At 39.4% G+C, this 13,441-nt stretch overlaps 1 protein-coding gene across 3 annotated transcripts in view; it reads left to right on the top strand.

Annotated features, from left to right (window-relative positions):
• The window catches only part of DNAJC2 (DnaJ heat shock protein family (Hsp40) member C2), a 37,190-nt gene that overhangs the window by 23,440 nt on the left and 309 nt on the right, over window positions 1-13,441 (top strand). For all 3 annotated transcript variants that reach the window (XM_004001540.6, XM_011280341.3, XM_011280342.4), the window contains 12 exons: window positions 825-966; window positions 2,959-3,039; window positions 3,612-3,677; window positions 4,121-4,212; window positions 4,498-4,619; window positions 5,267-5,416; window positions 7,924-8,012; window positions 8,086-8,155; window positions 9,831-10,015; window positions 10,788-10,888; window positions 11,003-11,110; window positions 13,008-13,162. In XM_004001540.6, the coding sequence (XP_004001589.3) occupies window positions 825-966; window positions 2,959-3,039; window positions 3,612-3,677; window positions 4,121-4,212; window positions 4,498-4,619; window positions 5,267-5,416; window positions 7,924-8,012; window positions 8,086-8,155; window positions 9,831-10,015; window positions 10,788-10,888; window positions 11,003-11,110; window positions 13,008-13,162 (1,361 nt within the window). The remainder of the gene's footprint in view (window positions 1-824; window positions 967-2,958; window positions 3,040-3,611; window positions 3,678-4,120; window positions 4,213-4,497; window positions 4,620-5,266; window positions 5,417-7,923; window positions 8,013-8,085; window positions 8,156-9,830; window positions 10,016-10,787; window positions 10,889-11,002; window positions 11,111-13,007; window positions 13,163-13,441) is intronic.

Below are 13,441 nucleotides of genomic sequence, written 5' to 3' on the forward strand. Positions count from 1 at the left end.
TTGCTAATTTAAATCCAAAAGTTGATTGTATCCTGCTGTGGGACTCAAGACGACGTTTATTGCTGTTTACATAGCCATATCTTCGTTAAGCAAATTAATATAGATTGTTACCATATCTAAGTGTGTGTTGTTAGGTGTGATTTTACATTTTGATGATAGCTTTTTAAAATCGTGTACACCCCTTTCAGACTTACTCTTTTGGGCCTACTCTTATGTAGTGCTCAAGATGCTAGATGCTAAAGGTTCTTTGTTGGGTTTTTTTTTGTTGGTTTTTTTTTTTTTTGTTTTTTTTTTACAATCTTGGACTCTAACAGTTAATTTTCTAGCTATTTCTATTTCCTTGGAGTCATGCATTCTTAAGGGATGAGTATTTAACCACTGTTTTGTCACTTGCCTTCCAGAAGAGGTACTGAAAGAAGTTATGAAGTCAGATTCTATCCAGTAGCACTAGTGGTATCATTACCTGCATTCAATATTGTCCTTCCCACAAACACACAAAATTTTTAAATATGAAAAATAACCTTTTTAAAAAAATGTTTATTATTGAGAGACAGAGAGACACAGAGTGTGAGCAGGGGAGGGGTAGAGAGAGGGGGAGACACAGAATCCAAAGCAGGCTCCAGGCTCTGAGCTGTCAGCACAGAGCCCGAGGGGCTCAAACTCACGAACTGTGAAATCGTGACCTGAGCCAAAGTTGGTCAGCTAACCGACTGAGCCACCCAGGCACCCCGAAAAATAACTTTTTTTTTAAAGGAAGGGGATTTTTTTCTCACAGAGAAAAAATGTAGCATCATAATAATGTGACCTTACCATTTTTTCCTCAGCTTATGAAATGTTATCTGATCCAGTGAAAAGACGGGCATTCAACAGTGTAGATCCTACTTTTGATAACTCAGTTCCTTCTAAAAGTGAAGCAAAGGACAATTTCTTCGAAGTGTTTTCCCCAGTGTTTGAACGGAATTCTAGGTGAGTTAAGGGATTCCCTTGTGATCAGAATGCTATATTGGCCCGCTTCATGTAATCTTCCAGGTTTCTGCATTTTTCCCCTGATAAAAGTTTTGTTCTCTTTGTCCCTCTTCTGTACAGTATTGAGCCCCTCTGGAGAATGTACTGCTCTCATTTATTTTGCTCTCTGAACAGAAGTTCTGCCTTTTTTTTTTTTTAATGTTTGTTTATTTTTGAGACAGGAGTGACAGAGCATGAGCAGGGGAGGAGGGGCAGAGAGAGAGGGAGACACAGAGTTAGAAGCAGGCTCCAGGTTCTGAGCTTTTAGTACAGAGCCTGATGCAGGCCTCGAACTCACAAGCTATGAGATCATGACCCGGGCTAAAGTCAGACACTCAACCAACTGAGCCACCCAGGCACCCCAGAAGTTCTGCCTTTTGATGGTGAAATTCCTTTACACCTCATAGGATATTTTTCTTTTTGATTTCCTTTGTGGGAAAGAACAGTAGCTGACTTTATGTAGTGTGATATTTTACTTAGGTGATAGTAATTTCCCATTCTTTTGCTTCCCTTTTGCTGATGGGTACATACTCTTTCTTGCCCCTTATCATCTGATAAAGCTTTTGTTCTTTTGGAACTGTTTTCTTGGAGCATTTCATTATCATAAAGTTCTCTGACAAAGGATGAGATATCTTTTTTTTCTCTCTTTTGGTGATTTTTTTTTTTAATGTTTATTTATTTTTGAGAGAGAGACAGAGCACAAGCAGGGGAGGGGCAGAGAGAGAGAGGGAGACACAGAATCCGAAACAGGCTCGAAGCTCTGAGCTGTCAGCACAGAGCCCAATGCAGGGCTCGAACTCACGAGCTGTGAGGTCATGACCCGAGCTGAAGTCAGACACTGAACCACCCAGGTGCCCCAAGGATGAGATATCTTTAATGTTACTGTATATGTAATTTATTTCATCGAAGTCCGTTTTTAAATGGTGTATATCAATATTCTGTGTTTTTTGGTTTCATCTGCACTGGAGGGTTTCCTTAGAGCACAGTGTGGCTGCATGTTGGAATCACCTGGAGAGGCTAAAAAACTCCTGATGGCTGTGTTCCACTTGGAGAAATTTTAATTTAATTGTGATTTCAGTTTAATTAGCTTGGAATGCCTGTAGGGTATTTAAATACTCCCCGGTGATTCTAATGTGCAGCCAGGCTTAAGACCCACTTCATCGGCTTAGTGCAACTTAAATATTTTCTCCATCCACTCTCCTCATTTTTTTATAATAGTGTTGAAGGTGGTAAAAACAAAATGGTGTAATACATTTTGTTGTGGAATGGTTTCATAGAGTAGAAAACATGGGTCAGTAACAGCCACAGAATCCTTTACGAGATGATGGATGAGCTGCTTTAGAAGTCCTGACTCTTTGTGGGGATGGTCATGGCAATGAGAAGGTGGGGGAATCTTCCCTCTATATTAACATTTTTAAAAATCTGGGGGGTGCACAGGTGGCTCATTTGGTTGAGTGCTTGACTCTTGATTTTGGCTCAGGTCATGATGCCACAGTCCTGAGTTGGGCTCCCTATTGAGTGTGGAGCCTGCTTAAGATTCTCTCTCCCTCTGCCCCTCTCCCCCGCTCACACTCTTACTCTGTAAGAAAAAAAAAATGTGAGCCTGCAGGTTGCTTCTGTGCTGCCTGTTTAGAGGCAGGAGTATGTGAGCTTGGGAAAGGGGGCACTGCCTGTTTTTCCTAGCTAGTATGGCAGCTGCCACAAGCCTGTAATTTGTAGAACTGAAGACAACCTGATGGTGAGAACATCGTTCCATTGTTTTCCCCAACCCCATCTACCCTTGTCCTCTCTCCCTGCTCCTGTATTGTTCGACACCTCACTGCTGATCTTCCAGCCCCATTTCTTAGTCACAGGGGATGTAGAGGATTTATAAAAAATGTTTTTTAATATATTAGTTTGTCTGTTGACCTTTGTACAGATTTTGAATTGAATTTTTGTCTTTTATTATTTCAGATGGTCAAATAAAAAAAATGTTCCTAAACTTGGTGATATGAATTCATCATTTGAAGATGTAGATGCATTTTATTCTTTCTGGTAAGTGAATACACTGTTCCTATGATGCTGTCATTTTTTAAAAGGATAAGTATGCAATAAATACTTGATTTTTCATAAATTTATTGAAAAATAGAATCACAGAACAAAAGCACTCTATTCAGAAATTATCATAATAGTTTTCACATACTGCTGTAATCTCCTACGTGATATTTAGGCTTCGATGATTTTTAAAATATGTTTTCTAATCATCACATTTCTAGATATCAAGCATACTATTAAGGAGCCATTTGATTTCAGTAAAAATGAAAATATTTTCATTTGTCTTGCTCAAGTTCCAGGCAAGAGAAAAAGCTAATGGAGAGATGGCAGGGAGGTGTGATTTTAGTTTAGGGGTGAGGAGTATACTTTTAGATTTTCATACCAAATCAGTGTCATTTAACAAAGAGGAAGAAGACGACTTGAGCATAGTGTTAGTGCCACCATGTGAGGGGCGCTGTCTGCAAGACAACCTTGCCTTTAATGTTTCTTAGCACTATATGCACCTAACTTAATCTTACAAGGAAGATTTTTTTTATTTGTTAGCTTGATTTTTTTTTTTAATTCTGTTTTAGGTATAATTTTGATTCTTGGAGAGAATTTTCTTATTTAGATGAAGAAGAAAAAGAAAAAGCAGAATGGTATGTATGTAAGTCACTAATAAAGGAAGATGGTTATTTGTGATGATGTAAAAATATACTACATATATTTTTTTGTATAAATTTTCTCTTTGTGTATCATTTTTTGAGTTGAGTGTTTTGAGATCCCATCTCACAAGTTAAACTAGATGGGGCCAAATGGTTAGGGTATGTTAACAAATGACCAACGAATATAATTGTCACAAAAGCTCAATTCAGCAAATCATTTTTCTTCTGTTTGCATAACTGGTTTAATTTTAGTTTTCTTTGTGTGTGTAGGGAAATACCTTCGACATGAATATTCTAAAAAAGTCAACAAAAATTAATACTAAGTAGAATCACCCTTTAATGTTAATATCAGACATTATTTACACATAAATTTATAAAATATTACATTTTCCAGTCATACCATCTATAACCAATACTTTGTTTCCAATATTTTATAGTCGTGATGAGAGGAGATGGATTGAAAAGCAGAACAGAGCAACAAGGGCACAAAGAAAAAAAGAAGAAATGAATAGGATAAGAACATTAGTTGGTAAGTATAATTAGTATTTTTAAAAAGGTTCTTTGGGGGCGCCTGCCTGGGTGGCTCAGTCAGTTGATTCTGGGTCAGGTCATGATCCAGGGTCGTGGATCAAGCCCTGTGTCACACTCCGTGCTGAGCATGAAGCCTGCTTAAGAGTCTCTCTTTCCCTCTGACCCTGTTCCCTGCTCACAGGTGTGCACTCTCCCAAAATCAGTCAATTAATTTAAAAGGCTCTTTAGTTAAATGTTAGAAATTGAATTAGAAATTGAAAAAATTAACTTTTTTTTCTGGTAGACAATGCATATAGCTGTGATCCAAGGATAAAAAAATTTAAGGAAGAAGAAAAAGCCAAGAAAGAAGCAGAAAAGAAAGCAAAAGCAGAAGCAAAACGGAAGGAGCAAGAAGCTAAAGAAAAAGTAAGGTGACATTTGATGAAGCTAGACTTCAAATTGTTCATAAAATCTTTAATCTTCAGGTCTCTTTTAAAAACTATAATCTTGAAGCAGAGAATTAGGTGCGACTGCGTAAATCTTGGTAAGTTGGTACCATTGATAATTACAGGGATATTTTTTACCAGCAAATTCTTACTAAGCAAAAACATGTCGTATACATTCCTTTAAAACTATGTTTATTTCTTTTTTTTTTTTTTAATTTTTTTTTTCAACGTTTTTTATTTATTTTTGGGACAGAGAGAGACAGAGCATGAACGGGGGAGGGGCAGAGAGAGAGGGAGACACAGAATCGGAAACAGGCTCCAGGCTCCGAGCCATCAGCCCAGAGCCCGACGCGGGGCTCGAACTCACGGACCACGAGATCGTGACCTGGCTGAAGTCGGACGCTTAACCGACTGCGCCACCCAGGCGCCCCATTTTCTAATGTTTCTATTTTATATTTTTAATAAATGTAGAAAGAACTTTACCAGCTGCTTTTCTCAGTTTAACCTTCCATCTTCAATAAGTTGACATGTCACATTTTTTCCTAATTTATTAAAAGATTGAATTTGTAAAACAGACATTTAGAAATCCTAATTTTCTTATTAAAATAATTTTATTTTCCATTAAAGCAAAGACAAGCTGAATTGGAAGCTGCTCGGTTAGCTAAAGAGAAAGAAGAGGAGGAAGTTAGACAACAAGCATTATTGGCAAAGAAGGAAAAAGATATCCAGAAAAAAGCCATTAAGAAGGAAAGGCAAAAACTTCGAAACTCATGCAAGGTGCGTCAGACTGTGATTGAACCAACACTAGGTAACAAGTAAATCCAATTGCTAATTAAACTTAAGAATATTTCTTTTTTATATTATGTAAATATAATTAAACTGGTGTACACATTTTATCTCATTTAAACATCTCTTAAATCCTTAAAATGCTTTTAAATTCATGTTTTTTTTTTTTTCATTTCACGTGCAACTGTGATCAAGGCTTTTTTTTTTTAACATAGCCATCATGCTATTTTCAAACCCCCAAAAGACTTGTTTAATATTCTAATAGTCCATATTCATATCTTTTTGATTATCCCAACAATGTCTTTGTATAGTTGGTTTATTCAAATTAGGATCCAAATAAGACCATTTCAAAGGCTTTAGTGTATGTCTCCTATTGTGTCTGTAACAGGTCCCCATATATTTTAATATATGCCATTCTGAACCTTCAGTTGATAATATAATTGAAATGACTCTGCCCTGTCAGCAGGCTGTGAAAAAGGTTTAACCAGAATACAAACAACAGGTGGTCTTTTCAGGCTTTTGGTTGGTGAGAGGAAAGTCTAAATAGGAAAAAATGAAATGTTTTCCTCAGATTTCACCAAGAAAATTGTTTTGAGAAGGATGCAGTGTATCATGGTGGTAAAGGGTATGGGCTGAGAGCAAGCTGCCTAGCTTTGAAGTCATTCTTCACTTAACACTATCTATGGGCCCTCAGGAGGTTACGTCAACCCCTTTGTGCCTTAGTTTCCTCACCTACACATTAGCTGAATTGGTACCTAGTAATAGTGTTATGATGTTTAAATGAGAACATTCCCACGCAGTATGTAGCATATTTGGCATATAATGAGAAATCAGTAAAAAATTTAAAGAGGCCAATTAGAAAATAGAAAGCTTGAATAGTTCTTTGAGATGATGCATAAACGAGGGTTAAAGTTCTGGCGTTACGTGACTTTGTTTTTATTGCTCCTTTCCAGGAGTTCATGTATTCATTCATCATGTATCTGGTGAGCGCTTACTATGTGCAAGCAGTCATAATTGATGTAGATCTAATGATCATACAGTCCTTGCCTTCCAGAAATCTGGTTAATGGTGGAGAATGACAAGGGAACAGGCATTTCAAACATTTTATCTTACTAGGATGAGGAAGGACCAAAAAACAGGTAGTCAAGGGAGGTTTTCTGGATCTAGTAGGATTCATCCAGGTGAAGTAGTATGTGTATGGGGTCAGAGATGAGAGAGGTCAGGGAGCACTGAGAGAAGGCAGAGATCCATGAAGTGCGGTTTAATGAAGCAAAGGCCACCGAAGAGGTAAAGAGCCAGGTCTTGAAGGATGTTCTGTGTCTTGCTAGTTCGTATCTGCTCCTCAGTTGGTTTTGGTCAGGATGCTGAGGGAAGGCTTGAGGCAGAAACAGTTGGGAGTCTTTTGCTATAATCCAGGTGAGAATATTGTGCCTTTCAGAGAGGGTGGGAATAGAATAAGGTGAATGAAACGAGCCAGTATTTGGGAGGCAGGACAGGCTGCTGCCTAGGTGATACTGATTGTGTGCTGGAGGGAGGTAGTGTTAGTTCAGGAGTATTTTCATGTGTTCCGGTGTCTTGCATGGAACCCTGGATGGATGCTGGTATAATTCAATGAAACAGAAAATAAAGGAGGAAAAAGCTGAAAGGAAATGAAGAGTTCAGTTTATAGCCCTTTCCACCTCTGCCAGTTGACTTCAGTTTAGGGCATGTTGAGCGCACTGAGATGCTCAAATGGAAATTCTGAGTGGGTGGTTGGGTGTACAGGTCTGGAGTTCTGGGATCACGGTCTTCTCTATCTCAGTGGCACTAGGAGCCGTGTGAGTAGATCACCCAGAGAGAGGGCTGAGAGGGAGGAGGGTGGGGGATGCAAACACCCAAATTTAGGTACTGAAAGAGGAAGAAGAGCCCGAGGAGTGACGCAGACAGGTAGGAAGAAAATCAGTAGTGCTTTTTGGATGCTAGGGAAGGGTCAGCAGTAAAAGCATTGGGACCTTAGTGAGAGCCAGACTGCGTGCATTAAGGAAGCAAGGAGAAGTAAGGAATGGGAGACATTGGGCATAATCCTTAATCATAATTTTTCTAATATCTCCTGTTCCTTAACACATTACATTATCTTTTTAATTTCACATTTAAAATTTCTAGCAAACGTTACAGTTGAGCACACAGAAGATAGAACAGGCAGCCTAACAAAGAGAACATTGAGTACTCATACAGGATTTGATTCGTAGGTGGTTCCGAGGAATCCTTCTTTTATAACATCCAGAGATCTTCCACACCATCACCTTTTTTCTGTTTTGCTTCTCCATCGTCTTGGTAAAAGCATTTTTACTGCTAGCTGGTCAGGGGAGAGCCCTGGGAGTGTGGTTGTTAATGTTCAGAAGGCCATACGTTCACTTGAGGTATCTCTTGAGAACTTAATGCTCTGCTTATTGTGTTTATGGACATATCGTTCAGTGTCAGTAGATAAAAAATGAAAATGTTTGTGTTTGTGCTTCTAGACCTGGAATCACTTCTCTGACAATGAGGCAGAGCGGGTTAAAATGATGGAAGAAGTGGAAAAACTTTGTGATCGGCTTGAACTAGCAAGGTATAACCATAGGAGGGCTGTTGCAGTCTTTTCTTGGGCTTTGGATAAAGTTTCATCCCTTTTTTTCCTTTAGCTTACAGTGCTTGAATGAAACACTCACATCATCTACAAAAGAAGTAGGAAAGGCTGCTCTGGAAAAACAGGTAATAGAAGAACGCGTCCCTTCTACCTGTATTTAGCGTTTAGTTCTGCTTACAATATTGCTTTCACCTCAGGATTTCCCCACCTTACATAGAAGTTACTAATAAAGGCAAAGAATCTCATTTCTCTTTGTGTCCCTCAGTATGTGTTACTTCTGGTAAGCGCTTTTGTTATTTTAAATTGGACTTTGTCTGTATAGTTGTTACCATGTATAGTGCTTGATTTGTGTATCTAGCACGTTAATCATTGTTTGACTATTCCTTGAGCATTTTTTTTTTTAATTTTTTTTTTTCAACGTTTATTTATTTTTGGGACAGAGAGAGACAGAGCATGAACGGGGGAGGGGCAGAGAGAGAGGGAGACACAGAATCGGAAACAGGCTCCAGGCTCTGAGCCATCAGCCCAGAGCCCGACGCGGGGCTCGAACTCACGGACCGCGAGATCGTGACCTGGCTGAAGTCGGACGCTTAACCAACTGCGCCACCCAGGCGCCCCCTTTGAGCATTTTTGTAGGACATTAACATTTAGAACCAAAAGAGATGTTTGTTCTGTCTAGTGTATACCTTTTATGGTACAGATGAGGAAACAGGCCCGAAATCCAATTTAATGCAGTAAGTATTAGCACCTACAATATACAGCACTGTCCCTAAGTAGTTTGGAGAAATGCTTAATGCTGTTGCTGCCACAAAGGAGTTCAGGAAACTACACTGAGGAAAAAAGGCCTGAGGACCAAAAGATGGAGGATCTGCAGTAGGTGCTGTAGGTTAAATAGGAAGTGCCCAGTACAGGGCAGAGTGGTCAGGGAAGGTTCAGTGAAGGGTTTGAGCCAGCCTTGGAAGATGGACAGGGTGAAGATGAAGGTCAGAGGAATGCATGAAAAACTGTATCACATGGGGGAGACATGGGAGATGGTTAGAAAAAGTAGAGCCAAATTAAGCAGGTTTGTAATACCATGATGCCTGGTTTCCATTACTGCAGAGGTCTGAGTAGCAAAGAGTTAACATACTATTAGTCTGGCGTTTGTAGGCAGGATGTGCCACGTAAGTGTGACTAGTTACAGGACTGGCGCCAGAAGGACTTGGGACTGTGAGGGATGATGGGAGTCACTGGAATCGCTGGCACTGGGGTGAATGGTTCTAAGGGGTGGAAGGAGGGAAATGAGTTACAGATGACCGACCCCAAGAGAGCCGTTAACAGAGCAAGAAGGCCACGTAAAGGTTTTCTTTTTTGTCTGTGCATGTCTAAAGGTAGACTGGAAGGAACGTTAAGGGTGGAACTTGAAGATAACAGGCCACTTTCTATGCCTTTACCTCCTTGTAGAGAATAAAGGATACTCTCTTCTGAAAAGAGTGGGGATGAGCTTGAAGAGAGATGTGAAATGGCTTGTGGGTGAAATAACCCAGTGTCCATAGACTCGACAAGTAGTGTCCAAAGCAAACAGAAGTCACACAGTATGAATACAGGGCAGGGCAGGCTATGCTTTGTTCTTGACTCCTCAAGCAGGGCTCTGCAGCCCAGAAGCCGGAGTGAGGCAAAGCCAGAGTGAAAAGCTGATGGCTGGTTTTGGGGTTGGCTCGGGAGGTGTTGTCGGTCATTGTCAGCATAGTGAGATGTGAGAATTGCAGGGAGAGTAGCTAGATGCTTTAAGTCTTTGACTTACCTATGATATTTGTGTAGATAGAAGAAATAAATGAGCAAATCAGAAAAGAGAAAGAGGAAGCTGAGGCTCGAATGCGACAGGCATCTAAGAATGCAGAGAAATCAACTGGTGGGAGTGGAAATGGCAGTAAAAACTGGTCAGAAGATGATCTGCAATTACTAATTAAAGCTGTGAACCTCTTCCCTGCTGGAACAAATTCAAGGTACTGGTTTTAATGAAACTTGTCTTGAGCATGTATACTGGGGCCTGGGGAGAATGCAGACAAGCACCCAGAGAGCACTGGTTAGAGCAGAAACTTTCAGGGAATGCTGGAGTCTAAATTTTGTGCCACAGTAGAAAGTGTGAAAAGCAGGGTGTATTTTGAACCTGCTGGTTTTTTTCAGTTTACACCAACTCACATACATATATGGATGCCATACAGTGGATGCTTCACCAATTTTTCAAGAACTTAAAGATCGTGAGACATAAACCGTGACTCTCATGTTGGCTTATTCCATTGTGGCTAGTACTAGGGACTAGGTTTTTGCATTCTGAAGTTTTCTCTTACAGCCTTAATCCTTCTTTCTGGCTTCCCACCTCAAACCAGAACTTACTGCAGAGTCTGAGTTTAGAACTCAAAAGAAGACTTATATATCCAGCCTCCTTCTTTCTATAGTTGAGGAGACTAAAGCTGTTGGCAGAGAATGATTTATCTCTACGCGTCCAAATGGCAGTATACACAAATGTGTGATTTTCTCTTGGTTTGTACACAGAATCTGTAAGGTTTTATACAGACTTGAAGCCAAGATTATATACAGTTGGTTTAAACATATGAAAAGCAAAAGGTATAATCCAGGTAATAGTAAGGAGACTACCAGTTTAGAGTGAATTCTGTAGATATTATAGCTAACTTGTATACATTACAAACATAGGGATCATTCTGGCTTTTATTTGGGGGTTTTTCCCTCTTAAATTTATTACATTGGTGTCTCTAGATGGGAGGTTATTGCTAATTACATGAACATCCATTCTTCTTCTGGAGTCAAGAGAACCGCCAAAGATGTTATTGGCAAAGCAAAGAGTCTTCAGAAACTTGGTGAGTTAGTTTTGCAAAATCAATACGTTTGCTACCTCAAATGCATTTTTCAAAAATCTGTGCAATTTAATGACTGAATGAGATGACCTGCAATAAGTTTTTTTCATTTCTCAGACCCTCATCAAAAAGATGACATAAACAAAAAGGCATTTGATAAATTTAAAAAAGAACATGGAGTGGTGCCTCAAGCAGACAACGCAACACCTTCGGAACGGTTTGAAGGTAAATTTTGTTTTTCTCTGAGTAGAAAATGCTAGCCCTGTACCCATACTATGTGAAGATAAACAAAATGTAGGGGTCTGTGTTCAGAATAATTAGAAAATAAAATGTTTAGCAGACTAGAAGATGGACAGCAAGCATTTTCAGGACATTGATACAACTGAAAATCACAGTTCTTCCATTTCAGAGGCCATTAGGGAAGGAGCTGGGTTTCTTTTGTTTACCAGATTTTACAAAGCAGTATTAAAGGATGTGGGGACAGCTGAAATTTGAATAAGCTCTATGGACTAGGTAATAGTATTTTATCAAGGTTAATTTCCTGATTTGGGAAAATACACTATAATTATGAGAGAAAATGTCCTTGTTTGTAAGGAAAAAGCTAAGAAGTAAAGGGGCATCATGTCTGCAACTTACGTGGTTCAGAATAAATTATGTCTGAGATATACAGAGAAAATGCAGGCATGGTGAAAATGTTTACATTTGGGGAATCTGGGTGGCATGTACAGGGATTCTTTGTTCTTCTGAAATCATTTTAAAATATTAAAACATATTAGGGTGCTGACATTGTCTTAGGTGTTCTACCTAATTTGATTAACCTGGACCAGTGTTTCAAACTCCAAATTGTGACTCCCTAAGTGGGTCATGAATAGAAAATATCAGAGAGCATTACACCTCTTACATAAGTGTAAACAAAGTTGTGAAACTTTTGTTCATGTATATACATTTGGGATGTGACTTGTTTTTTTACGGTGAGTGGCTGACAAAGTTGGAAAAAGTTCTGCTTCACTTCGTGCATTTTTGAGCCACTAATCTTGAATATGCTTTCCGGATCACAGTTCCAAATGCATGTTTTGGGATTAACTAATAACTCAATGTGATAACCTACCTCTGTCCTCTAACAGTCCCACTTTTACTAATCTGGTATGTTATCCCAAAATTTCAGTTTGAAAATACTAGAAGAGGCTTATCACACTGTGTTATAAAAATCAGAGGTGATTTTTTTTGGGGGGGGGGGGGGGTCTAGGCCGGGCATTATTTTTTTTTTTTAAGTAACAAAAGCAAGTTACAAAACACTTGGAAGGCACTTCTAAAGGGGTTTATTCTCCTCCTTTTATGCCCTCCATCTTTTTTCCAAGAGAGAAATCCATGGTGTTAAATGTGGGCTTCAGACCAATGAAAGGAAATTCCACTGAGGGCTTCCCTGGAATTTGAAAGCGGACTACATCCAGGTTTTTAACTATTTAACATTTTCCTACAAATGGGATGTGTAATACTTACAATCTTAGATAGACCTATATTTGTTTCTGATACATGTTGAGAGGTCTTGTCAAGCATAAAGGGGTTAGTTTAGTAGAGGTTCTTATTAGCATTGGTTCTGCAAGAAATGTGTTGAAAATGCCACACTGGAACACAGAATCTAACGTCACCTTGCCTCTACACTGAAACTTTGGGCACTTGGCTTAATTTTCCTAGGCTCTTTCTTCCAGTGTAAACTGAAAATGTTTTTCAGGGTCTCATCGGCCTAAAAGTTTAACTGTCAGGCAGCTTCCTTATGATTTATCATTTACACTTGTGTTTTTGAACCAGTCTGGTAAGATTATTAGGTTGAAGAGATCAGCATTATAATAGGTATTTCCGATTTACTTTAAAAAAAAAAAACAAAAAAAAAACGCCTCGAGAGATTTTTGGGGATGTGAGCTAGATCTCCGAGTTTTTTTCTCTTATTTAATACTTGAGAGGCTTTTGTGTGTGTCATCTCTAAAAATCTGTTCAAAATTACCACAGATCTGAATGGCCACTTACCAAGATACCTGTGCACCAAAAGATTTATCTGGAAAGGTGTTGCAACAGAATTTTCTATCAGGATGAGATTTATCAAATAAAAATTTTTCTTAAACAGGTCCATGCACAGATTTTACCCCTTGGACAACAGAAGAACAGAAACTTCTGGAGCAGGCTTTGAAAACGTACCCAGTAAATACACCTGAAAGATGGGAGAAAATAGCAGAAGCAGTGCCTGGCAGGACAAAGAAGGACTGCATGAAGCGATATAAGGTAGTATTTAGTGTTTATAAATTCCGTTACCATCTATTTGTGTGTGTGTGATGTCACCACCACAGTAGTTGTGAGGGTCAGTATTACAAGAAAGCTTTCCGGGGCGCCTGGGTGGCGCAGTCGGTTAAGCGTCCGACTTCAGCCAGGTCACGATCTCGCGGTCCGTGAGTTCGAGCCCCGCATCAGGTTCTGGGCTGATGGCTCGGGGCCTGGAGCCTGTTTCCAATTCTGTGTCTCCCTCTCTCTCTGCCCCTCCCCCGTTCATGCTCTGTCTCTCTC

This window comes from Felis catus, chromosome A2, assembly GCF_018350175.1.
Source record: "Felis catus isolate Fca126 chromosome A2, F.catus_Fca126_mat1.0, whole genome shotgun sequence".
Classification (NCBI taxonomy): domain Eukaryota; kingdom Metazoa; phylum Chordata; class Mammalia; order Carnivora; family Felidae; genus Felis; species Felis catus.